Source organism: Anabrus simplex, chromosome X, assembly GCF_040414725.1.
Source record: "Anabrus simplex isolate iqAnaSimp1 chromosome X, ASM4041472v1, whole genome shotgun sequence".
Lineage (NCBI taxonomy): Eukaryota > Metazoa > Arthropoda > Insecta > Orthoptera > Tettigoniidae > Anabrus > Anabrus simplex.
The window spans coordinates 112,653,736-112,680,756 of NC_090279.1; the positions used below are offsets into that span (position 1 = coordinate 112,653,736).

Here is a 27,021-nt window from a genome sequence, read left to right on the forward strand (position 1 = left end):
TCTGGGATGGGTTTAAAGCAATTGTTGAAGAATACGAAAACAGGTTTGTACCTGTAAAGGTGGTAAGGAATGGTAAAAGACCCACCTTATTACAATAGAGAAATAAAGAGACTAAGAAGAAGGTGCAGAATGGAAAGAAATATAGTTAGAAATGGCTGTGGAAGTAAGGCGAAATTGAAGGAACTTACTAGAAAATTGAATCTAGCAAAGAAGGCAGCTAAGGATAACATGATGGCAAGCATAATTGGCATTCATACAAATTTTAGTGAAAGATGGAAGTGTATGTATAGGTATTTTAAGGCAGAAACAGGTTCCAAAAAGGACATTGCAGGAATAATTAATGAACAAGGGGAGTGTGTATGTGAGGATTTTCAAAAGGCAGAAGTATTCAGTCAGCAGCATCCAAAGATTGTTGGTTACAAGGATAATGTCGAGATAGTGGAGGACTCTAAGGCTAAAGAAGTATTAAAATTTGCATATGATAACAATGACATTTACAATAAGATACAAAAGTTGAAAACTAGAAAAGCGACTGGAATTGACCAGATTTCTGGAGATATACTAAAGACAATGGGTTGGGATATAGTACCATACCTGAAGTACTTATTTGATTATTGTTTGGCCGAAGGAGCTATACCAGATGAATGGAGAGTTGCTATAGTAGCCCCTGTGTATAAAGGAAAGGGTGATAGACATGAGGCTGAAAATTACAGGCCAGTAAGTTTGACATGCATTGTATGTAAGCTTTGGGAAGGTATACTTTCTGATTATATTAGACATGTTTGCGAAATTAATAACTGGTTCGATAGAAGGCAGTTCGGTTTTATTAAAGGTTATTCCACTGAAGCTCAACTTGTAGGATTCCAGCAAGATATAGGAGATATATTGGATTCAGGAAGTCAAATGGACTGTATCGCGATTGATCTGTCTAAAGCATTTGATAGGGTGGATCATGGGAGACTACTGGCAAAAATGAGTGTAATTGGTCTAGACAAAAGAGTGACTGAATGGGTTGCTATATTTCTAGAGAATAATCTCAGAGGATTAGAGTAGACGAAGCATCATCTGACCCTGTAATAATTAAGAGGGTAATTCCTCAAGGCAGTATCATTGGACCTTTATGTTTTCTTATATATATAAATGATATGAGTAAAGAAGTGGAATCAGAGATAAGGCTTTTTGCGGATGATGTTATTCTCTATAGAGTAATAAATAATTTACGAGATTGTGAGCAACTGCAACGTGACATCGATAATTATGTGAGATGGACAGCAGGCAATGGTACGTTGATCAACAGGGTTAAAAGTCAGGTTGTGAGTTTCACGAATAGGAAAAGTCCTCTCAGTTTTAATTACTGCGTTGACGGGGTGAAAGTTCCGTTTGGGGATCGTTGTAAGTATCTAGGTGTTAATATAAGGAAAGATCTTCATTGGGGTAATCACATAAATGGGATTGTAAATAAAGGGTACAGCTCTCTGCACATGGTTATGAGGGTGTTTAGGGGTTGTAGTAAGGATGTAAAGGAGAGGGCATATAAGTCTCTGGTAATACCCCAACTAGAGTATGGTTCCAGTGTATGGGACCCTCACCAGGATTACCTGATTCAAGAACTGGAAAAAATGCGAAGAAAAGCAGCTCGATTTGTTCTGGATGATTTCCGACAAAAGAGTAGCGTTACAAAAATGTTGCAATGTTTGGGCTGGGAAGAATTGGGAGAAAGAAGAAGAGCTGCTCGACTAAGTGGTATGTTCCGAGCTGTCAGCGGAGAGGTGGCGTGGAATGACATTAGTAGACGAATAAGTTTGAGTGGCGTTTATAAAAGTAGGAAAGATCACAATATGAAGATAAATTTGGAATGCAAGAGTACAAACTGGGGCAAATAACTTACCAAGGGAGATGTTCAATAAATTTCCAATTTCTTTGAAATCATTTAGGAAAAGTCTAGGAAAACAGCAGATATGGAATCTGCCACCTGGGCGACTGCCCTAAATGCAGATCAGTATTGATTGATTGATTTATTGATTGATTGATTGATTGATTGAAGTAAGATGTACATATCTTATATTCCTTATTGATTTCAAAATATTAATGTTTGGCTATAAAGTGGAATATTGGAAACCTGAGTGCACAAGAGCAGTTCTGTGATTGTGAGGCACGCGATGTCAGCAATCTCCGCCAAGCAAGATGGAATGGCTGGTCAGATGCTCGAAGAGCGTAATGGGGAGACGTCAGTAGCGTAGTCAGGATTTCAGCTGGGTGGGGGTATTAAGGCGGAAATGTTATTTTGGTGGTTGTCCGAACTTCCGGAGAGTTCAGGGGCTATAGAATTCCTAATAAGGCTCCACGTGAGTGTGGTGGATTCGTGTGGGTATTTAAATATACATAAAACAAGAGTTTAACTTTAAAATAATGATATATCTGTATCGGTCGTGACAGCAATAACAAGGAAATGCACGTTCGAATTTGCCGTATTTTCTGTCTGTCTGTCTGTCTGTCTGTCTGTCTGTCTGTCTGTCTGTCTGTCTGTCTGTCTGTCTGTCTGTCTGCCTGTCTGTCCGTTTGTAACTACGTATGCCCGTCAAGAGAAAACTGCTGAAGAGAATTTAATAAAAATCGGTGTTAAAGTCGGGGAATAAGTCGTTACAGTCTAGACCATAAATAGTTTTATTCACGCTGAGTGAAATGGTAGTTCAGGGAAAGGCCAAATATTGTTCTCAAATATTTATATTATTATTGGTGCTATCGACAAATACAACATGATTACAGGAAAAATTATGTCAACTCCCACATAATGGCTCCCTATTCTCAGTCACAACCCTCCACCTCATTTGCGGCGATACAACGTTCTTATCAGAGAATATCGGAAGATCATGACCAAAAAACAACTAGCTATTCATGGTGAAGAAAACTAAATGTGAAGGCTTGGAATATAGAAAGCTCATAGAATTGAACAGCAATATTATTACATTGACCATTGCTTGTTGTGGTGTTCTTAGTGTCTTCTGCTGCCATTCATCTCCGATAGATGGGATTATTACTCCGTATCGAGTACAACATCCTACCTGAATATTGGCGCGAAGTAGTTGGGGAATTAGATCTCTCTCTTCTTTAGTATGCAATTCCCATGGTTCATAAATTTCTTGACACTAATGCTACGTAACACATCATAGTATTCCACCAATTCAATCCGTACTCTGAGGCGCTGATTTGAATTAGAAGTTTGCACTCTTAACGGAACAATGGCAGAGGAGTGTTCGCGGCTGTCTGCGGCCTGGTCACTCCAGCTCTGGAATTTTGACTGTTACATCGGCAGCGTAGTACTGTTCGTTACAAGTGAAAAAGTGTGCGGATTTTCATTTGATCAACTATTTCAAAGAATAGTTTTGCATTTAATCGCGACATTCCTACTGACGTCATTGCAATGACCTATGATGACTTCAGTTGGAAAAACCATAAAAGCAGTCTTTCTGAGAATTCCGCAGCGAAGCATGGTTACATGAGCTAGTTATATATACAATGGTTAATAGAAATGCATTCGTTAAAACTCCTGGGGTTCTGGTCAATTCCCACCTCTGAATACGGCCTTTTCTTCATCTATTTTTCCCATCCCAACGTAACTGAAGCGTTTCATATACTTCGAATACAAGTGAAATTAATGCAAGTATAAATAGTTTGAGTAAAGATGAAATATTGTGATTTAGAATGAATACGGTAATTTTATTGTAGTAGTGGACATGTATAGAAGCGACATTTTATACAAATAATGCGGCAAACACACACAATATATATAATGTAAGGGTTTGTTGTTGTTTCAGTCATCAGTCCATAGACTGGTTTGATATAGCTCTCAATGAGACCCTATCCTGCGCCGAAGATTTCATTTCTACGTAACAATTGCATCCTACATCTGCTCCAATCTGCATTCATATCCTAGTCTACCCCCAGCGTTCTTACCACCTACACTTCCTTCAAAAGCTAACTGAACAAGTCCTGGGTATCTTAAGTGTGTCCTCTCATACTATCTCTTCTTCTCGTCAAATTTTGCCAAATCGATCTCCTCTCACCAATTCGATTCAGTATCCCTGTATTCGTGATTCGATCTATCCATCTCACCTTCAGCATTCTTCTGTAACACCACATTTCAAAAGCTTCTATTCTCTTTCTCTCTGAACTAGTTATCGCCCATGTTTCACTTCCATACAATGCCACACTCCACACGAAAATCTTATAAAACATCTAATTCCTATATCAATGTTTGAAGTGAGCAAATTTCTTTTCTTAAGAAAGCTCTTCCTTGCTTGTGCTAGTCTGCATTTTATGTCCTCCTTACTTCTACCATCGTTAGTTATTTTACTACCCAAGTAACAACATTCATCTACTTCCTTTAAGGCTTAATTTCCTAATCTAATATTAACTGCATCACCTGCATTTCTTTCGACTGCACTCCATTACTTTTGTTTTGGACTTATTTATTTTCATCTTGTACTCCCTACCCAAGACTTCGTCCATACCATTCAGCAGCTTTTCGAGATCTTTTGCAATCTCATATAAATAACATCATCGGCAAATCTTAAGGTTTTGATTTCCTTTCCATGGATTTCCTTTCCAAAGTCCTTTTTGATTTCCTTTACTGTCTTTTGTATGTCAACATTGAAAATGAAGGGGGGACAAACTGCAGCATGGCCTCACTCCTTTCAGGATTGCTGATTCTTTTTCAAAGCCCTCGATTCTTATCACTGTAGACTGATTTTTATACAGATTGTAGATAATTCTTCGTTCTCGGTACCGGATCCCAATCACCTTCAGAATCTTAAATAGCTTGGTCCAATCAACATTGTCGAATGCCCTTTCTAGATCTACGAATAACATTTACGTGGGCGTGTCCTTCTCAATTCGATTCTCTAAGATCAAACGTAAGGTCAGGATTGCTTCACGTGTCCCTACATTTCTTCTGAAGCCAAATTGGTCTTCAACTCAGCTTCAACTTCTTTTTCCATTCTTCTGTAAATAACACGTGTTAAAATTTTGCAGGCATGAGATACTAAACTAATGGTGCGGTAGTTTTCACACCTGTCAGCACCGCTTTTCTTGGGAATAGGTATAACAATATTCTGCCGAAAATCGGATGGGACTTCTCCTATATAATTCATCTTACACACAAAATGGAATAAACTTGCCATGTTGGTTTCCCCTAAAGCAGTCAGTATTTCAGAGGGATTGTCATCAATTCCAGGTGCCTTGTTCCTATTTAGGTCACTCACAGCTCTGTCAAACTCTGACCTAAAGGTTGGGTCTCCTATTTCATCAACATTAACAGCCTCTTCTTGTTCCAGAACCAAATTATCTACATCTTCACCTTGATACAACTGTTGGATATGTTCCTGCTATCTGTCTGCTTTTCCTTCCTTCCCTAGAAGTAGCTTTCCATCTTACCTCTTAATATTCATACACCTAGATTTCCTTTCTCCAAAGTTTTCCTTGATTTTTCTGTATACAGCATCTACCTTTCCTAAGACCATACAACCTTCGACATCCTTGCACTTCTCCTTCAGACACTTCTCCTTAGCTACCTTGCACGTTCTATCCACGTCATTATTCAAGCGCCTGTATTATTTTTTGCCCTCTTCATTTCTAGCATTCTTGTATTTTCGTCGTTCATCAATCGAGTCTAGTATCTCCTGAGTTATCCATTGATTCTTACTTGGTCTTTTCTTCCTTCCTAACATTTCTTCAGCAGCCCTACTGACTTCATTTTTCATGACCATCCACACTTCCTCTATTGTGTTTCCTTCAGCCTTTTCATTTATTCCTTGAACAACATGTTCCCTGAAACAATCCCGCACACTCTTTTCTTTCAACTTGTCTAGATCCCATATTTTTGCATTCCTTCCTTTCTTCAATTTTTTCAACTTCAGATGGCATTTCATGACCAACAAGTTGTAGTCAGAGTCCACGTCTGCTCCTGGGAAAGTTTTGCAATCCAACACCTGGTTTCTGAATCTCTGCCTAATCATAATGAAGTCTATTTGATACCTTCCAGTGTCTCCAGGTCTCGTCCACGTATACAGCCGTCGTTTGTGGTGTTTGAACCAAGTATTGGCAAGGACTAAATTATGATCAGTGCAGAATTCAACCAGCCGACTTCCTCTTTCGTTCCTCTGTCCCAATCTGAATTCTCCTACTGTATTACCTTCTGTTCCTTGGCCTACCACTGCATTCCAGTCTCCCGTCACAATTAGATTCTCGTCACCTTTTACATATTGTATAAATCTTCTATTTCTTCGTATATTCTTTCGATTTCTCATCATCCGCTGGACTAGCAGGCATATAGACCTGCACTGTTGTGGTGGGCATTGGTTTGGTGTCTATCTTGACGACAATAATTCTTTAACTATGCTGGTCGTAGTAGCTTACCCACTGCCCTATTTTCATATTCATTATTAAACCAACTCCAGCATTATGAGGGCCATTCAAAAAGAAAAGAGCCGGAGGCTATAAATTCAAAACCAGTACCGTTATTTCAAAAGTATTGCCCGGTACTGTTGAGGAGCTTTTCCCACTGTATGGCCGTCTTGTGAAATTCCTGGTGCTGTGTTGTAAAACAGTTCCGAACGCTGCTTGACGTCGTGCGAGGAAAATTGTTTGCTTCTCAGAGCATTCTTTAGCTCACCTTGGCGGTGACCCTGCATGCTTCTACTAGAGACTTTGTCGTTTTGACTCGAGGTCGAAGTCTCGTCTCCAGCGACCACTCGTGGCTTGCTTGGCATAGCGCAGCAAATGTTCGGGAGCGAAGTCCATTCGACATGCTTCCTGTGCTGCTTGAATACTGTGAGACGCGCAATTCCACCTGCGAAATTTCCATCTGTTTTTAATTAAGGCACGAATATTTCCGAAGCACACTCCGACCTCTGCGGCAATGGCTGCTACCGTAACTCAATGAGGGCATCCACCTCCTGCACAATGGCATCGGTAATGCGGTGTGGCGTTCGTCACCGGCCAACAACATCCTGAACGGTTGGGCCATGCCTTGACCCTTGCGGCGGCCATGCAGTGCTCTCTGTACATTTGTGCCATTCTTCGATCACTCTTTCTGCTGTCAGGAAAAGCCCTACACCGTTTGCTCTTCTTCTGAAGCATCCATTTCACTGTTTCCAGCACGACTGGGTGTCGTGGGCGATCAACGCATGTGCGTGCTCGCTCTGTCGTAACGTGGTGTGAAGCCATGTCCTTCTAGCGGCGAGTTTGGACCTCAGCGCTCTTATACGGACTGCACCTTCTTCCGCAGGCAATTGGATTACGATCCTTCCAGAGGTGAGTCTAGGACCTCAGAGGTATTATGGGGACCACACCTCCTTCCGCAGGCAATTGCATTACAATCCTTCCAGCGGTGAGTTTAGGACCTCAGCGCTCTTATAGGGACTGCACCTTCTTCCGCAGGCAATTGCATTACAATCCTTCCAGCGGTGAGTTTAGGACCTCAGCGCTCTTATAGGGACTGCACCTTCTTCCGCAGGCAATTGCATTACAATCCTTCCAGCGGTGAGTTTAGGACCTCAGCGCTCTTATAGGGACTGCACCTTCTTCCGCAGGCAATTGCATTACAATCCTTCCAGCGGTGAGTTTAGGACCTCAGCGCTCTTATAGGGACTGCACCTTCTTCCGCAGGCAATTGCATTACAATCCTTCCAGCGGTGAGTTTAGGACCTCAGCTCTCTTATAGGGACTGCACCTTCTTCCGCAGGTAGTTGCATTACAATCCTTCCAGCGGTGAGTTTAGGACCTCAGCGCTCTTATAGGGACTGCACCTTCTTCCGCAGGCAATTGCATTACGACCCTTACAGCGGTGAACGTAGGACCTCAGCACTCTTATAGGGACCGCACCTCCTTCCGCAGGTAGTTGCATTACGATCCTTTCAACGGTGAGTTTAGGACCTCAACGCTCTTATAGGGACCGCACCTCCTTCGGCAGGCAATTGGATTACGATCCTTCTAGCGGTAAGTTTAGGACCTCAGAGGTACTATGGGGACCACACCTCTTTCCGCAAGCAATTGCATTACAACAATCCTTCCCGCTGTGAGTTTAGGACCTCAGCGCTCTTATAGGGACCGCACCTCCTTCCGCAGGTAGTTGCATTACGATCCTTTCAACGGTGAGTTTAGGACATCAACGCTCTTATAGGAACCGCACCTCCTTCCGCAGGCAATTGGATTACGATCCTTCTAGCGGTAAGTTTAGGACCTCAGAGGTATTATGGGGACCACACCTCCTTCCGCAAGCAATTGCATTACAATCCTTCCCGTGGTGAGTGTAAGATCTCAGCGCTCTTATGGAGACCGCACATCCTTCCGCAGGTAGTTGCATTACGATCCTTTCAACGGTGAGTTTAGGACCTCAACGCTCTTATAGGGAGAGCACCTTCTTCCGCATGTCCCTTCAGCTGTGCGTTTACGACCTCAGCTTTCTTATAGGGATCGCACCTTCTTCTGCAGGTCTATTCGGCAGTGAGTTTAGGACCTCAGCGCTCTTGTAGGGACCGCACCTTCTTCCGCAGGCAATTGCATTATGAACCCTTCAGCGGTTTTCATTTTGTAGCCTCGGGCTCATTGCATTCTGAATGGCCCTCATACATGGTACCAAACAAAACCTTCAATATGTACGGATGACCCATCACTCGGTAGAACAGGTTTTCTTTTCATATATCCTCCCAAGGAAAAGTCGCCCCACACTACTGGCCTGGACTTATGCCCCACTTTCTGGGTGCGTCACGGCATCCACTCACCGTTTAAGGTGTAAGGTAAGCCTGAAGAATTGTTGGATACTCGATATACACAACCGTAAATGATGCAATTATTTCTCAAAAGTACTAACGGAAAGTAAGCGACGTGATCTACGGTTTTAAGAAGAATCGGAATCAACAGAACCTGACTTTCCGTTTTAAAAGTGTTCCATGCATCGACCGTAATTCAAGCCTCGGCCGTCTTGGTGAGAACATAGAACCATTGGAAATGAGTTATGACGCTCGCCAGTTACAGTACAAAATAGTTACCTGCACTTTTGATGGAGCCATTAGGGGTTATAATCAGTCCCCGGCCATTTGACAAACTGACAGACCTACCTTTAGAACTTAGGCACGCATGCGCGATCATGTTTTGCTACTACATGCTAGTGCTGCACAAAACATTTTCATAACTTACCGAGGATGTACACATTTACAGCTTCTTTAAGACGAAACGTTCCATATTCAAACAAGTCAGTAATATGCGAAAAACGAGGAACTAACGTGCAGCTCACAATCCTGTCACAGTCTTCCCAACACCGTAACTTAAACACAGCACATCTTTCATCCACGGTACAACCCACGCTGTGCCAGGACCTCTGGGATATTGTTGTTTCCTGGAACCGATGTACAAGGGCTGACACGATGTTGTAAACTTGCGTACAGAGAAATCCCTCGCCTCATCTCCTGACATTTGTCAACACACGGCTATATTCCCTACACAAAGGCCGAAAGGGGAAATACCCCCACACACCTTAAGTGTCCGCCCCCGTGGCTAAATGGTTAGCGTGCTGACCTTTGTTCTAGAGGGCTCCGGGTTCAATTCCCGTCCGTGTCGGGGATTTCAATCTTAAATAGTTAATTCCCCTGCCTCGAGTACTGGGTGTCTGTGCTGTCGCCAGCTTACACACAACACGCAGTTACCCACACATGGCAAATGCTGTCCACCCTGCCTTACAGGAGCTAGACCGCGAAACGAACAGTCCTAAGTGCTTTGCTTTCATTCAAGCTCCTTCAAGCAGTACTGAGCCATGCTAACATATTCTTTTTCGCTCCTTTAATTTAACATTTCGGCATAAATTCTTAATTTGTTCGCGCCGAACGTAAATCAACGGCTCGCTTCCCCCTTGCTGCGCCAGTAGGAGTCGTGCCTATCTCATCCTCATGTGTGCAAATCTCTCTTTCCTATGGCTTACAATTCTTAACGTAACCTCTTTCCAAACGTATCGTTTAGCCTTCAACGGTTTCTCTCTTTAACTGCATATTTCTTGTAATTTTGTCTGCTGTTTTTGGCCTTCGCGTGGTGTTTTAGTAGGTGGGTGGTCGCATAATTCAAAACGTTTTTTGTTTAACACAGGAAATTAATTCAACTTGTGATGATTGAAGGTTCCTTTCAAGTAACACCTCATGCTTGCGTGTTTGTAGTGTTCTCCCGACGCAATTCTGCTGAAGATGATATACCGGGCAAAAGCGATGGTGTTTACTTCACAATCATGTTAAGATAATGACCCAGACTGTGATAAACTTTACGACAGGACTCAGGAACAGCCGGCAGTTCTGGTAAAGGAGTGATTAAACTATCGTAAATGTGTACACTGAGGCTACATTCCGAGTGTTCCTCAAAGTATCAGAGAGTTAAGCGCTGTTCGTACTTTCAAAGAAGCACTCTGGAGACATTCAGTGCCAATAAACTTTAAGCTGATAATCACAACCATTCTGTCGTCATGGTAGAAGATTAGCTTAAAGCTATTGATCGTTTTATGTTTCAAGTCTTATTACATTTCATGCGCTATCTAGTTATATTTATTTCGAATTAATTTAATTTCATCACTCATCACTCTTATTGTAATTTTCTTTGTATTCTATCCAATTATAGTAATGTGACGTACGTGTATTTCAGTGCCTGGTTGGGTGGAAAAGAAGGCCAGGTGCAATAAAACATCACGAAATAACTTATTGATAATGATAGATAACAGTTTACATCACTACGGTATCTTTAACAAGTGATCTAGCGCAGTGTTGACGAACATGCCGATACACACTTGATGATAAATACTGAGCACGAATGTTCGAGATTAGTTCAACAGTTGGCAACCATGGTCCAGAACTCCACTTTGTGGCACGTTACGACAGCAAGGTAGGCCGAGTGCTGTGAGAATGGCCAGATCGTTTATAAATGAAATCCCTGTTCTGTGTAAGTGGACGTCGCCCATGAGAATGGTAAATACACTTTATTGTCTCAAAGCAGCAGGAATTGGACGAAATTAGGCTCGAAATATCCTGGGAAGGCTGTCAGTGGTATAACAGAGTAACAATGTTAAAGAGGTACCTTCTGATTGGACGAAGCAGTAATTACACCTTTCTACAACCAAGGGAAGGATTCCAAGAACTATGTAGGTATTTCAAGGATGCTGTTGATGGTGATTCGGTAGTGCACCAGGAAAGGCGTTTACGTGTATTTTGGAATAGAGAGAGAGAGCGATCAATGGTTGAGAGTAAGCCGGATGTGAACCAGTGAGGTTTCAGGCCGCAGAGGGGTTGTCACTATCAGAGATTTACTATACACCAGGTTATTGCAAAGTACTGCGAGATGAATAAAAATGTATGTTTATGATTCGTAGATCTACAAAAGTCATATGGCAGAGCACTGCGGGAAATGATTTAGCCATACTGAGGGAATATTACTAGCAATCAAACTCATTTATTTTGAGAACGGCTACAGTGGGAGTTGCACATGACTACAGTTCAGCTAATGGAAGTGCCAGGGATTGATTCAGTCAGGTGTAAATGTCATAAGAAGTTTGTACTGCGCCGATGATTTTTTGTTAATGACAGAGAGAGCTGAAAGCCTGCAATCTAACATCATGGAAGCTGAAGAGAGGTGGAGTGAGAATGACATGAACAAAGTCTAAAGTAATGTCAGTAGGGAGGAAAGTTTGGAGAAATGAATGTCTGGTCGATGATACAAAACTGGAACATATAGATAACTTCTCCAACAGCACCAAGAAGTCCTCATACTCTCACGGTGTTCATGCCCTTTACGGCTCTTTCCTTTTCTTTGGACTTAATTCATGTTATCGGTTTTACGCCCCAATAAGTATATTCGCATGGTTTTTCGACACATCAGCGTGCCGGAATTTTGCCCTTCAGGATAAAATTTTATGTGCCAGTAAATCTATGGACACAAGTCTGACGTAGCACCGGAGTGAGCGAGAATCGAACCTGCCAACTTGGTCTCAGAAAGCTAGCTCTTTGCGGCCTGAGCTACTGAGGGTTGGACTCCTTAGTTCCTCGCTTGATTATAATTAATAGGAGATGGTTATCTACTCCTCGTGCGTTCATCAGCCAGTGACATCACTAGCTAAATGTTTAATATAAGAAATGTCTTCCGTCCGACATACAGTATTTCATGAGCAGAAGAGAGCTAGAGAGAAGAACTTACCATGCACAGTCACCCAGCAACCTACAGGCTTGTGAACTCCCATCCAGGGGTTGGACAACGAATAATTATTGTACATTGCAGGGATCACATCGAACCACTCCCCGTCACTCTCCGCCACCATCAGATCCCCTCTGTCTCTCTTGCATTGCTTCCTGGCCTCAGTCCAGTTCTTTCTTTCAACGTATGCCTTATAACAGTTGAATCTTTCAAACAGCACATAACCTGTGGGCAGATAGAACATCCCATTTAAACAATTAGTTCACACTTTCAGATTTTAGACTATCCTACGTTTTAAAATGAAGATCCTCTGTTATTTGTTGTACTCTCTGATGCATGACATGGTCAGTGTATGAAGAGGAGTTAATGAGCTGAAGTGAAGGACGAAACGTAAGAGAAAGGAGAGGGTGAAACGTGACATAGCCTAAAATAGCATCAAGGTGTTTGTTCATGGCCTAACTTCTCCATCCGACGAACTAATCACCATCAAAAGTGTTATATGCCCTCGCTTCAAACGATCGCTGTCGAGAGGCTTTTGGTACGCAATCTCGTCATTAGAAATTGTACACCACAACACTCCATCGCTGCCGGCCAACATTCTGATAGCGGGATTCGAATCGGCTAACCACCACATAGACTTCACGCCTCAACAATCTTGCCTAGCAGGCAGACCAGTGCTTCTATCCACGTGATAAACTGATGTGTGCGGACTTTACTACCAGTGCTTCTATCTACGTGATAAACTGATGTGTGCGGACTGTACCAGTGCTTCTATCTACGTTATATACTGATGTGTGCGGACTGCATTACCAGTGCTTCTATCTACGTGATAAACTGATGTGTGCGGACTGTACCAGTGCTTCTATCTACGTGATAAACTGATGTGTGCGGACTGTACCAGTGCATCTATCTACGTTATATACTGATGTGTGCGGACTGAACTACCAGTGCTTCTATCTACGTGATAAACTGATGTGTGCGGACTGTACCAGTGCTTCTATCTACGTGATAAACTGATGTGTGCGGACTGTACCAGTGCTTCTATCTACGTGATAAACTGATGTGTGCGGACTGTACCAGTGCTTCTATCTACGTGATAAACTGATGTGTGCGGACTGTACCATCAGTGCTTCTATCCACGTGATAAACTGATGTGTGCGGACTGAACTACCAGTGCTTCTATCTACGTGATAAACTGATGTGTGCGGACTGTACCAGTGCTTCTATCTACGTGATAAACTGATGTGTGCGGACTGAACTACCAGTGCTTCTATCTACGTGATAAACTGATGTCCATCAGTGCTTCTATCTACGTGATAAACTGATGTGTGCGGACTGCACCAGTGCTTCTATCTACGTGATAAACTGATGTGTGCGGACTGTACCAGTGCTTCTATCTACGTGATAAACTGATGTGTGCGGACTGTACCATCAGTGCTTCTATCCACGTGATAAACTGATGTGTGCGGACTGAACTACCAGTGCTTCTATCTACGTGATAAACTGATGTGTGCGGACTGTACCAGTGCTTCTATCTACGTGATAAACTGATGTGTGCGGACTGAACTACCAGTGCTTCTATCTACAGATAAACTGATGTGTGCGGACTGTACCAGTGCTTCTATCTACGTGATAAACTGATGTGTGCGGACTGTACCATCAGTGCTTCTATCCACGTGATAAACTGATGTGTGCGGACTGAACTACCAGTGCTTCTATCTACGTGATAAACTGATGTGTGCGGACTGTACCAGTGCTTCTATCTACGTGATAAACTGATGTGTGCGGACTGAACTACCAGTGCTTCTATCTACGTGATAAACTGATGTCCATCAGTGCTTCTATCTACGTGATAAACTGATGTGTGCGGACTGCACCAGTGCTTCTATCTACGTGATAAACTGATGTGTGCGGACTGTACCAGTGCTTCTATCTACGTGATAAACTGATGTGTGCGGACTGTACCATCAGTGCTTCTATCCACGTGATAAACTGATGTGTGCGGACTGAACTACCAGTGCTTCTATCTACGTGATAAACTGATGTGTGCGGACTGTACCAGTGCTTCTATCTACGTGATAAACTGATGTGTGCGGACTGAACTGCCAGTGCTTCTATCTACGTGATAAACTGATGTGTGCAACTCATTTCAGGAGCTGGACAGTTCGCAGTATTTTCGAGATGATTTAACCGTGTTTGATGTATTTCTTATTCCGGACATGTGTAAAATGAATAATCGACAATATCACAATCGTGTTAAATCACTTCTGAAAAAGCCCACAGTTTTCTGCTAGATTCAGCTGGATTGAAAATTGAACATATTAGATTCTTTTATGTTGCCGGATGTTCCTATGGATTTCCATAACACTGGGCGAGCTGGCCGTGCGCGTAGAGGCGCGCGGCTCTGAGCTTGCATGCGGGAGATAGTAGGTTCGAATGCCACTATCGGCAGCCCTGAAAATGGTTTTCCGTGGTTCCCCTTTTTCACCAGGCAAATGCTGGGGCTGTACCTTAATTAAGGCCACGGCCACTTCCTTCAAACTCCTAGGCTTTTCCTATCCCATCGTCGCCATAAGACCTATCTGTGTCGGCGCGACGTAAGGCCCCTAGCAAAAAAAAAGTCCATAACATTTTATTCGACTGGCTGCCACACGTCTGCTCTGATGGTATGAGGGGCGACGTTGGGCGCAGCATGTGTTGTTTCGTACCAGAGCATGATTTGCTAACTGATCCGTGCTTTCCTCTGAAGTAAATGCTAAAAAATAAATAAACCTTCACTCACAACGAATAAGAGTTATACAGAATGAGCTTTAGCTCATGAAGCATGCTCCTGCTTCCCACTAAAACGTTGTAGTACTACATCATTTAAATAATCTTCACTAGTATCCTCAAATGAGCTTCAGAAGACAAAGTGGCGGTAAGTCGTGCAGTACTGTTAACCACTGGTAGAGTTCATTTTTAAACGAAGAGAATCCAAGACAACTCATTCCTTTATTAAGTTCCAGTTGGCATTTCTTTAACATTTTATCGAATATAATTTTCTATTTCTCCACACCACAAACCTCCCTGGACTGAAAGAGGACCGCCCCACCTCTTCACGGTACGGGATGAGAATTGAAGTGCGTAACAAGTTGTATACAGTGAGCTGACGGTTTGGTCTGAGAGAAGCCCGTCCCACCCCTTCACGTTACCGGAAGGGAACTGAAGTGCGTAACAAGTTCAATAGAGAGAGCTCTGTGTTTACGAACTGACTGTTTGGTCTGAGAGAGGCCCGTCCCACCCGTTCACGTTACGGGAAGGGAACTGAAGTGCGTAACAAGTTCAATACAGTGAGCTGACGGTTTGGTCTGAGAGAAGCCCGTCCCACCCCTTCAAGTTACCGGAAGAGAACTGAAGTGCGTAACAAGTTCAATACAGTGAGCTGACGGTTTGGTCTGAGAGAAGCCCGTCCCACCCCTTCAAGTTACCGGAAGAGAACTGAAGTGCGTAACAAGTTCAATACAGTGAGCTGACGGTTTGGTCTGAGAGAAGCCCGTCCCACCCCTTCAAGTTACCGGAAGGGAACTGAAGTGCGTAACAAGTTGAATACAGTGAGGTGACGGTTTGGTCTGAGAGAGGCCCGTCCCACCCCTTCACGTTACCGGAAGGGAACTGAAGTGCGTAACAAGTTGAATACAGTGAGCTGACGGTTTGGTCTGAGAGAGGCCCACCCCACCCCTTCACGTTACCGGAAGGGAACTGAAGTGCGTAACAAGTTGAATACAGTGAGCTGACGGTTTGGTCTGAGAGAAGCCCGTCCCACCCCTTCAAGTTACCGGAAGGGAACTGAAGTGCGTAACAAGTTGAATACAGTGAGCTGACGGTTTGGTCTGAGAGAGGCCCACCCCACCCCTTCACGTTACCGGAAGGGAACTGAAGTGCGTAACAAGTTGAATACAGTGAGCTGACGGTTTGGTCTGAGAGAAGCCCGTCCCACCCCTTCAAGTTACCGGAAGGGAACTGAAGTGCGTAACAAGTTGAATACAGTGAGCTGACGGTTTGGTCTGAGAGAGGCCCACCCCACCCCTTCACGTTACCGGAAGGAAACTGAAGTGCGTAACAAGTTGAATACAGTGAGCTGACGGTTTGGTCTGAGAGAAGCCCGTCCCACCCCTTCAAGTTACCGGAAGGGAACTGAAGTGCGTAACAAGTTGAATACAGTGAGCTGACGGTTTGGTCTGAGAGAGGCCCGCCCCACCCCTTCACGGTACGGGAAGAGAACTGAAGTGCGTAACAAGTTCAATACAGTGAGCTTCATGAGTGCGAGCTGACTGAGATATCAGTGGCTTAACATTGTACCGTGAGTAAAAGATGTGCGAGATAATTAACAAAAACCTGTAATTATGACTTATTTTGAATTTAGTTACATTTCCCCTGTTTCGTTGACACCTCCATTTGCTCAATATTAATAATTCTGGAACCATCTAAATGTACACAAATCACTTGTTAGAGCGTACAGTGTTCAGTCAAAGTCGGATCAGCCCACAAGAGTAACTGCAAAGCTTCTTCTAAATATTGGATATAGTTGGCAGCATTAGAACCACTTCAAAATATGTAAATGGAGAGTAGGTTGTGTGTACAAAGATTGATCCATATTTGATTATTCTTTCTTAAGAGTGAACCACATTTTGTTAACGTCATCATTTGTACACATTTTGGTTGAATTAAGCCAGGCGCTTGGAAGATATTAAATGGTTAATCTAAGCTTTTAAACAAGTTAACACAGTGTTGGCCTGCGAGGCCCATGTTATACACTACTGTACAATAAACGAGGACTTATACAAAACAGTAGCATACATGACATCAGCACTCGTCAAGGGAACCGCCTTTCTCAAGCCAAATTATTTATTTATTTATTTATTTATTTATTTATTTATTTATTTATTTATTTATTTATTTATTTATTTATTTATTTATTTATTTATTTATTTATTTATTTATTTATTTATTTATTGACTTTAGCAGTGGCGAAGTTAGGGCTAGTGGCCCTCTCTTACACTTAACCACATTATTAATCTACATATAATACATATATACAACAAATGTACTATTCTATCATAAAATCAAAGATAAAAAGCTAAAAATTACAGATTTGGACAACATATAATGAAGAAAGAAAGCAGAGTTCAAGAAACAAAATAGAATAAACTTCGGAGCGTATAGATAATGAGAAAGAGACAAAGTCATAATGAAAAGTAAGATACAAACTACAAAAAAAAAAAAAAAAAAATAAGCAATGCAAAAAGAGAACACAATAAGTAATAAAGTAAATGGAAATATAAGTATGGCCATAAAAGTGATCTATGTACATGAGTAAGAAGCTAAAATTATGTACATTACACTATAGTAATAATAATAATAATAATAATAATAATAATAATAATAATAATAATAATAATAATAATAATAATAATAATAGTAATAATAATAATAATAATAATAATAATAATCACAATCACACAACCTATCATACGTCATCATACACACGAGACAATCAACGGTATTCAACAGGTAATCTCTACATGAAATCTTAAATTTCGATATTGAGTTTGAGTTCCTGACAGCAGCTGGGAGTGAATTCCAAAATCGTGACCCAGCCACAACGAATGATCTGTTATATATTGAAGAGTGGTTGACGGGAATAGCGAGGGAAGTGCCAGATCTAGTGTTACAATTATGGAATGAGGATAATAAATGGAATTTTGAAGAGATGTATTTGGGTAGATTTTCCTTCTGAGTTCGATATATCAACGTAAGTACATGGAATTTCCGTCGCCCCTCGGGTTTCAGCCAGGAAAGAAATGTGTAGCTAGGGGTTATGTGAGCATCGTAACTCAAGTTAAAAACATATCGAAGTCCAGAGTTCAGTGCTCGTTGAAGTTTCATAGTTTGTTCACGGGTTGCATCAATGAAGACAATGTCGCAGTAGTCAAGTATTGGTAGTATCAAAGTTTGGAGTAGTTTTATCTTTACGTCTTACGTCGCGTACATCTTTCTACATGTATTTATTACGTGTGCAGACCAGTCAAGAGTTTCAGTCAGGGTCATACCTAGGTTCTTAACTTCCTTACTGAACGGGATTACGGTGGCATTTAATATCACCGGAGGAATAGCATAATTTATATACATGATGTTTAATAATTTCTGAGAACCGGTAATAATTGTTTGAGATTTTTGGGGGTTGAGGAGGAGAGAGTTTTCACTGGCGTACACACTGAAGTAGTATAATTGGAGAGTTCGGGCGCCTCCTCCTCCTCCCGCGGGAAATTTGAATTCTGGCGGGAAATTTGAATTTTGGCGGGAGATTTGAATTTTGGCGCGAGATTTGAATTTTTAAACAAAGCCACGTGCTTTTTGACAGCTGTCATCGACAACAACGCATAGCTAACCTCACTGCTGCCATCTTCACGGGCCTAAACCTCAGTGGTGCCAACTTAACCTAACTAGCGTGAGGTAAACAAAGCCACGTGTTTTTTGACAGCCACGTGCTTTTTGACAGACAACAACGCATCGCTAACCTCAGTACTGCCATCTTGACGGGCCTAAACCTTAGTGGTACTAACTTAACCTAACTAGCGTGTGGTAAACAAAGCCACGTGCTTTTTTGACAGCTGTCATCCGCCATCTTTAAACCACAGAGCACTGTGCTGCCCTCTTTATCGTAGTAGATGTAAATTCATCACCTGTCACCCGCAGTGCTGCAATCTTGACGGGTCTAAACCTTAGTGCTACCAACTTAACCTCACTAGCGCGAGGTAAACAAAGCCACGTGCAGCTGTCATCCGCCATCTTTAATCTATAGAGCACAGTGCTGCCCTCTTTAGCTACTTACCTTTGAAATGTAGTACGTCACAGCTGTCATCCGCCATCTTTAATCCAGAGAGAACAGTGCTGCAATCTTTAGTTGAAATGTGGTGGCGGCAAATTCCACGTGCTCTTGTTTGGAAACAAATTCACGTGCTATTTTCTGACAGCTGTCATCCGCCATCTTGCATTACAAACCTCAGTGCTACACTCTTTAGTTGAAATGTGGTGGCGGCAAATTCTACATGCTCTTGTTTGGAAACCAACCTATGCGCTCTTTTGAGAGCTATCATCCGCCATCTTTAATCCAGAGAGCACCGTGCTGCCATCTTTAGCTAGATACCTTTGAAATGTGGTGGCGGCAAATTCCACGTGCTCTTGTTTGGAAACAAACCCATGTGCTTTTTTGACAGCTGTCATCCACCATTTTTAATCCAGAGAGAACAGCGCTGCACTCTTTAGTTGAAATGTGGTGGTGGCAAATTCCACGTGTTCTTGTTTGGAAACAAACCTATGCGCTTTTCTGTCAGCTGTCATCCACCATCTTTAATCCAGAGAGAACAGTGCCGCACTCTTTAGTTGAAATGTGGTGGTGGCAAATTCTACGTGCTCTTGTTTGGAAACAAATTCTACGCGCTCTTCAGCTGTCATCCACCATCTTTAATCCAGAGAGCACCGTGCTGCCCTCTTTGTTATGGCGGATAATTTGAAAAATTATTTTCGACAAGCAGCCATCTTTAATCCAGAGAGAACAGTGCTGCCCTCTTTAGCTACTTACCTTTGAGGCGGTTAATTTGGAAAATTCTTTTCGACAAGCAGCCATTTTTAATCCAGAGAGAACAGTGGTGCCCTCTTTAGCTACTTACCTTTGAGGCGGTTAATTTGAAAAATTCTTTTCGACAAGCAGCCATCTTTAATCCAGAGAGAACAGTGCTGCCCTCTTTAGCTACTTACCTTCGAGGCGGTTAATTTGAACAATTCTATTTAACAAGCTGCCATCTTTAATGAAAAGAGCATCGTGGTGCTATCTTGCGGGTAATTTTTTACATCACAGCTGTCATCCACCATCTTGCATTGCTAACCTTAGTGCTGCCCTCCTTAGCTACTTACCTTTGAAAAAAAATCTATTTGACAAGCTGTCACCCGCCATCTTGCATCGCAAACCTCAGTGCTGCACTCTATGTAGTGGCGGATAATTTGAAAAAATATTTTTGACAGGCAGCCATCTTTAATCCAGAGAGAACAGTGCTGCCATCTTTAGCTACTGCCATCTTACATCGCTTACCTCGCTGCTGCACTCTTTAGTTGAAATGTGGTGGCGGTTAATTCGAACAAGTATAATCACGCATCGGGCAAGCTGGAGTAAGGACGTGCTGCAGTGATGACGTCATTGTGCATGTTTAACCCCGTTCGCTGACTAAAAGCTTTAGTCTTTGAGAAACAGTGATAGAGTGTGGAGTGCAAACATGACGAAAACATTAATAGTTGATGTGCAAGGCTTTAAAGTAAACGGAAACAAATTTGTGTTTAAAGAGGTGGCTGTGTTAGATTGCAGTGTGTTGTGTGCTCCAAAACTTGTTAGTTTAGTATTTAGCCAACCGTTCCCTTACTGTTTGCAAACAGATGAAGATAAAAAGCAGACTCAGTGGATTGAAAACAATTTAGGTTTGAAGTGGGAAGAAAAAGGAATACCTTATCGTTTTCTACCTTTAATGATGAATGCACATTTGTCAAGAGCAGATCTTGTTCTTTTAAAGGGTTGTGAAAAGAAAGAATGGTTGCGTGATTTTCTACCACCATCATGTGAAATTATCGACATGCATGAATTGGGGTGCCCATCATTTAAAACTCTTCCGAAGGAGCATAGTAGAGAAACAAGTAAACAGTCTTTACAACATGTAGGTATGCTCTTTGATTGGTTGTGTCGCAGTGCATGCCGGGAAGTGAACAACATATGTAAACTGCAGTGTCGAAATAACCTTAGTGTAAAAGAAACATTTCTAGAGTAAAGACATCATGTCATTTCTAACAGATACTAAGTGTAACGCAGTTGAAAAGGCGATCGTAAAGTTTTATGCATGCAAAAAGAAACTAAACACTTTTACAGAAGAAGAGTTAAATGCATTACCAAAGGCATTTTTGGTTAATGTAGCTGCGAATGCTGTAAAGAAGATTTGGGATAAGGTGCCTCGTGAGTGGACTCAAGATCCTGTTTTGTCAGAGCTTCAAACGTGTAGTTTACATCATGAACACGTGAGTTTAGGTAGACGACCTTCTGTGAGACAGTGCCGTACATGTCAACTAATTAAACTGTATCACGGACCTAAAACTAACGAGTTGTCTTCGCTTATAAACACTTATCATGGCTGTGGAGAGAGTAAACAAGGAAAGGGTGAAGAAACGTGCTGGGAGAAAGATGAGGAAGCATGTTGGGCCTGGACTCATCAATAGAGTGATTGATCTTCTTTTCTTCGTGCTTCATCTCCCCTGCGGCCCTAGAACACGTTCGCCTGACACGTAGTTACATGCTGCCTGCATAGAGTATGTCGTGTAGCTGTTAAAATCTGCTTCGTAGAGTTATGCTGTGTGTGTGTGTGTTATTACCTGGTGCTTTAGCTGCTCAGAAGAATATAGCAGCACTTGTCGTTGTTGGTGTAATAAAACGAAAACTGAGTGACAAAGACCGCAAATTAAACAAAGGATAAAAATGTATACATATTCTAAAATAAATATGAATTGTCAAAATATATTACAGGTGTTGTTTAATCCTACAGCATGTCCTAGTGACTTAGAAGAAAGGAAACGTAGAGGATTAAAAGAAAACACACATAAGATTTAAAGTGCATCCTCTTTATTAATCCATGAATTAAAGCTGTTATTAAAACCAAGCCATTTAACATACAGTTTATTGCCACGACGTCGAATAACACGTTCAACTAAATAGTGATCAGGATATTTTGTTTTCTGCAGTTCTTCGATGTAGAATCCTCCTTCAATAGGCTGTCCTCTGAGATCGCGAAGTAAATACGTAACTGGATTAGTAAGCTTAACACTTCTGATTTGAAAAATTTCAGTGCTCCAGTTAGGTGTGTATCCTTTTGCTAAGATAGACTTGTGTTTGCTGATGCGAACAAAATCACCTTCTTTAAAGCGATGACGACCTGGATCAGCTGTTTTAATTACAAGATGAATAGCATTTATACGAGGTGTATTCTTTGTAACAAGACGTGGCTTTGTTCCGATAGTGCGATGAGGTGTATCGTTGTAGGTAGATAAAAGTCTAGGTAGCAGATCAATCCAACGATATGAACCTTGCGCTGTAAATTCTCGCCACATCATTGTTTTGAGTGTACGATTAAAGCGTTCTACAACACTTGCCTTGAGATTGCTGAACGTAGAGTAGTGTTGAATGCCAAGTAACTTGAGGTAAGAAGAAAAATCCTTGTTGTAAAACTCTTTACCTTGATCAGTTTGAAGAAGCCTTGGGCAGCGTTTCGATTCTTCAACAATATGTTTAAATGCTTCTTTAACTTGAGCTGCTGTTTTAGAACGCACGGGTTGTGCAAAAGCAAACTTCGAGTACACATCGATAACATTAAGTAGATACTTATACCCCTTATTACTAGAAGCATATGGAATCATTTCTACTAAGTCTGCTTGCCAGAGATCATCTTTTCCTCGTGTAATAACGCGTCTGCGACAGTAGGTGCGACGTGCTGGTTTATGTAACTCATGTGCGATGTTTACCTTTACAGGTGAGATCTTCTCTTGACGAGCCATTACAAAATAATACCGGCATAACGTAGTTCTCTTTCTATTTCTAGAATTTCTGATCCGTGACCAGTGTGACCAGCCTCTTGCGATGCTCTTAAAAGTTGTAATCGTTCAACGAGTAAGTTTGGGTCATTCCAGTATCTTACATCCACATACGGCAACAAAGGCTTGTAGATAACATCTAAACTACGTGCAGTCGGAAACAGCTTAGAAATAAACTCACGATACTTGTAACTCTTATTCGCATTTACAGCTTCTGTTATCTTGTAATTACGTCGTGTTGCGTCAGTAGCAAAAAGTATTGCTTTATATTTTTTAAGATCACCTTGTAAAATTATATCCTTGTCAGGTATTCGTGAGAAAAGAAGTTCTAAGAGTCCTTTCGTAGGTTTATAGGTAACACCTTTTACAATGAGTTTATTGCTATTAATCTTAACATTTGTATTTCCTATCCGGAAACAGTCATCTTCGTAGCGAATACCGTAGGTAGTGTCAGTTTGTCCTGTAAAAAGTTTTTCTATATAAGGTGCAAAGAGAGATCCATAGGTATCTTGAATAAAAGTTCTAAACTGATTGCGATACTCTGGTGTAAACATAACCTCAGACAAAGATGGTAGATTTTGCGTCGATGTAGTAGGTGTTTCAGCAATAACATCTGTGGTTAAAAACTCAACACGCTTAGATGGTGATGTATCATTAAGTTCTTCTTCTTCTTCTTCTTCCTTATCTTCCTCTTCCTCTTCTTGATCTACATCCTGCTTCTTCTCTTCCGTATCTTCTTCATGCTTTTCTTCTTCATGCTTCTCTTTATGATATGATGTTTGCATAGAAGCAAAACTTGAAGTAGACTGCGGTAATGAAGTAGAATTAAAAATTTCTTTCAGTGGTGTACTTAGTTGTGTTCTTAAAAATAAATCCGTGTCTGCTTGAATACGTTTAAGCTCTTTAAATTTCCGTCGAATATTGTTTCGAGCTTGGATGATATGTTTTGTGATCTCCTTGCTAGATGTTAACATGATGATGGTTTATAATCAAGTAGTTACTGTAATTCTGTGTTAATGCATATAAAATGATCGAAACCCATGCGATATCGTCCATGCTGTACATCACTTTCTTTATCAATAACTAAAAAGCTGTAACGGTGTAATGACCAACATTTAGCACACATACGCTTAAAGTCATCGAATGTCATATCAGTGTTAACATGATCGTTATACACATGCCGCATGTTGCGCTCATCTTGCCGAAAAAGCACAATAACATTTGCGTTGTCGCGTATCAACTGCTTAGGCACACGAGAATAGGTTTGGCACAAATAGATGCAATCAACATATTTATGCCGACCCATACTAAAGAATGCACGAATAACGTTTTGCTGTTCTGTTGCGACATCATCAAAGATCATAAGAGAATTAGGAGGCACATCGTCTGGTGATGGTACTTGCTCATGTAAATTAAATTTAAAATATCTTATTCCATCTTTAACTAGATCGTGCATTACAGTTTGTAGAATAGTATATAGCGGCTGATAGAGTGACTTTGCGAAAACGTAAATATTCTCGAAGCGTACACCATTTACAGAAGTAATAAGTGTGAGTAAAAGATTTGTTTTACCACATCCCGATGGACCTGATATAATACATCGAACAGTGAAAGGAAACAACGTTCCATGACGTTTTCCTGTAGTTGTACTAGAACTAGGTAAGAGATGTGGTACAATGTCGGTAACAGGTAGCGTGTCTTGCTGCTTTATAATCTTCATGATAACTGAATCATAAAGTACGTAATAGTAATATATATATTAAACGAAACAAGAGGTAACGGTTAGTTTATGATTTGCTCTTGACTAGTAAAGTCGTGTCCAGCATGGTGAAACAACAATATCCAAACGACATGTAGAAGAAGAAGAAAGTAAAAACTGTTGGATGGAAAGATGTTATAAAGGCTGCGCAAAAAGCTATTCGAGGGGAATACAATCCTCGTGTAATTATTATTAAAGCGTTACGCGCAGCAAGAGCGAGAATTTCTCCAAAGTGCAGAGCAATATTTAGTAAACGTGCACGAATTATTCCTGTACCAAAACGAGGAGGATTTCTTCCTGCGCTGTTTGCTGGCTTAGCAGCTTTAGGGTCATTGCTAGGTGGTGCTAGTGCTGTAGCGAGAACTGTCAAAGCTGTAGAAGAAGCGAAACAACAGTTGAAAGAGAGTGAACGTCATAACAAGACGATGGAGGCAATTGCGTTACGAGGCAAAGGTGTGAACATGACGCTAGCGCCATACAAGAAAGGGCTTGGTATCTACATTTCTCCAAAAAACGTCGAGCTCTAACGCATGATGAAGTTTTTACGTTTGCTAAACAACTAGGAATTCATTATTTTCGAGGAGTGTATATGCGCGATCAACTACCAGCGCGCCCACGTGAACGTGAAAGTGCCGTAATTAACTTGGACGACAGTCGTGGACCTGGAACTCATTACGTTGCTTATGTAAAACGTAAATCTAAAGTATGGTATTTTGATAGCTATGGAGATTTACCTCCTCCTTTTGAGCTCATACGTTATTTCGGAAGCAGTGCAGACATTGTTTACAATAAAAACCGTGTGCAAAACTTTAATACACGCATGTGCGGACGATTATGTCTTATGTTCTTACTAGCAAATGTACCCGTGCTTCGCTACGGTATTCTACATTGTATACGGATATCGACGTAAATACTGTGCGTGCAGCAAATGAGATTGTTTTAAAATTGCATGTCTCTTAGCCTTATCCGAGAAATAGCATGGGGAGGTCCACATACGTTGTTTCCAATGTAAAGTGAGGGTTGCGGAGTTGTGATGATAACGCCAGGCTCACTTGCCTACTGCCATTCACAATCGAGTTGGTAAGTTTACATTATAATTGCAGGCCCCAATGCCTACTGCGCGGTCACAATCGATTTGGGGAGTTTTAGTTACACTGGCAGACCCATTTCCTATTTTCAGACAGGTTACAGTTGAGGAGTTTTAATTATAATACCAGGCAACTTCCCTACCACCAGTCAAAATTGAGTTTTGCAGTTATCATTATAATGACAGTCCCTTTTTACTGCTGCTAGCCAGCTTACTGCCAGTCACACAGAATTAGTGAGTTTCCATGAATATAGCTGGCCACTATGCCTAATGCTAGTCAAATTTTAGATTGGAAAATTTGTTTATAATGGCGGGCACCCTGGCCTAGAGCCAAACACAATAGAGTAGGGGACTTTCGAACAAAACTGCATGATCCCTTGCCTTCTGCAAGACAAATCGAAAAGTGAATTATTCATTAAAATGGTAGGCCCTCCTTACTAATGCCAGTTACACAGGAGTTGGAGAAGGACCCTATTCCTACTGCCAGCCGTCAAAGTCGGTGTAAGGAGTACTGATTACAATAGCAGACACATCCTTTCTCGATCGCTACAAATCGACATCAATGAATATATACAGATGGACATACGAAAGTATACGAATGTTTACAATATTGTAGACCTTCATTTACAGATTAACTGCTGCTAAACGGTACGTCATATCGACAAAGGATTGTACCGTAAGGCGCAGTATTTAGCGATCTAAATGGCTGGTCCTATGATATTTTCTCGCATCTAATCTATTCATGGGTGAGATTGAATCAAAAACGTTGAATAGGTTGAAATTTGTGTAAGATTATCTTACATTGCATTACTCTTCGGATAATTATGTGACATAGCATTTGGCTCACATATGGGTACTGGGTGGGCCAATGTTCGTGTAGAGTTTGATCATACTATCTTTCCTGTAAGTGATTGAAATGATGCACATGAGAAGAAAAGGTTTAGAAATTAATTTCCATTAAGGCAGATAGATTTCCATTAAGTTTGGTTGTGTGTATTTTGAGGGAGTGCAAAATCACGGTTTCGGTTTCGTATAAACCCCCAATTAGTTCAGGGATTTAGAAACAATATTTGCCCTAAAACCTCCCCAAAGGATAGGTGGATTCTAAATATGAAGTTTGGTGGAAATATATCCAGTAGTTTTCAAGTTAGAGAAAGACAAACAGACCAAACAAACAAACAAACAAACAAAGAAACAAACAAACAAACAAACTAACTAACTAACTAACTAACAGACACCAAGGAAACCTACCCTTGGACAGATGGATGCTATATATAAAATTTGGTTCAAATATCTTGTT

The 27,021-nt window shown here is 41.4% G+C and overlaps 1 protein-coding gene across 1 annotated transcript in view; it reads right to left on the bottom strand.

The window, feature by feature from the left end:
* LOC137503148 (C-type lectin lectoxin-Lio3-like) overlaps positions 1–27,021 on the bottom strand; it is a 93,872-nt gene that overhangs the window by 40,815 nt on the left and 26,036 nt on the right. The window contains exon 4 of the mRNA XM_068230623.1: positions 12,220–12,441. Within this exon, the coding sequence (XP_068086724.1) occupies positions 12,220–12,441 (222 nt within the window). The remainder of the gene's footprint in view (positions 1–12,219; positions 12,442–27,021) is intronic.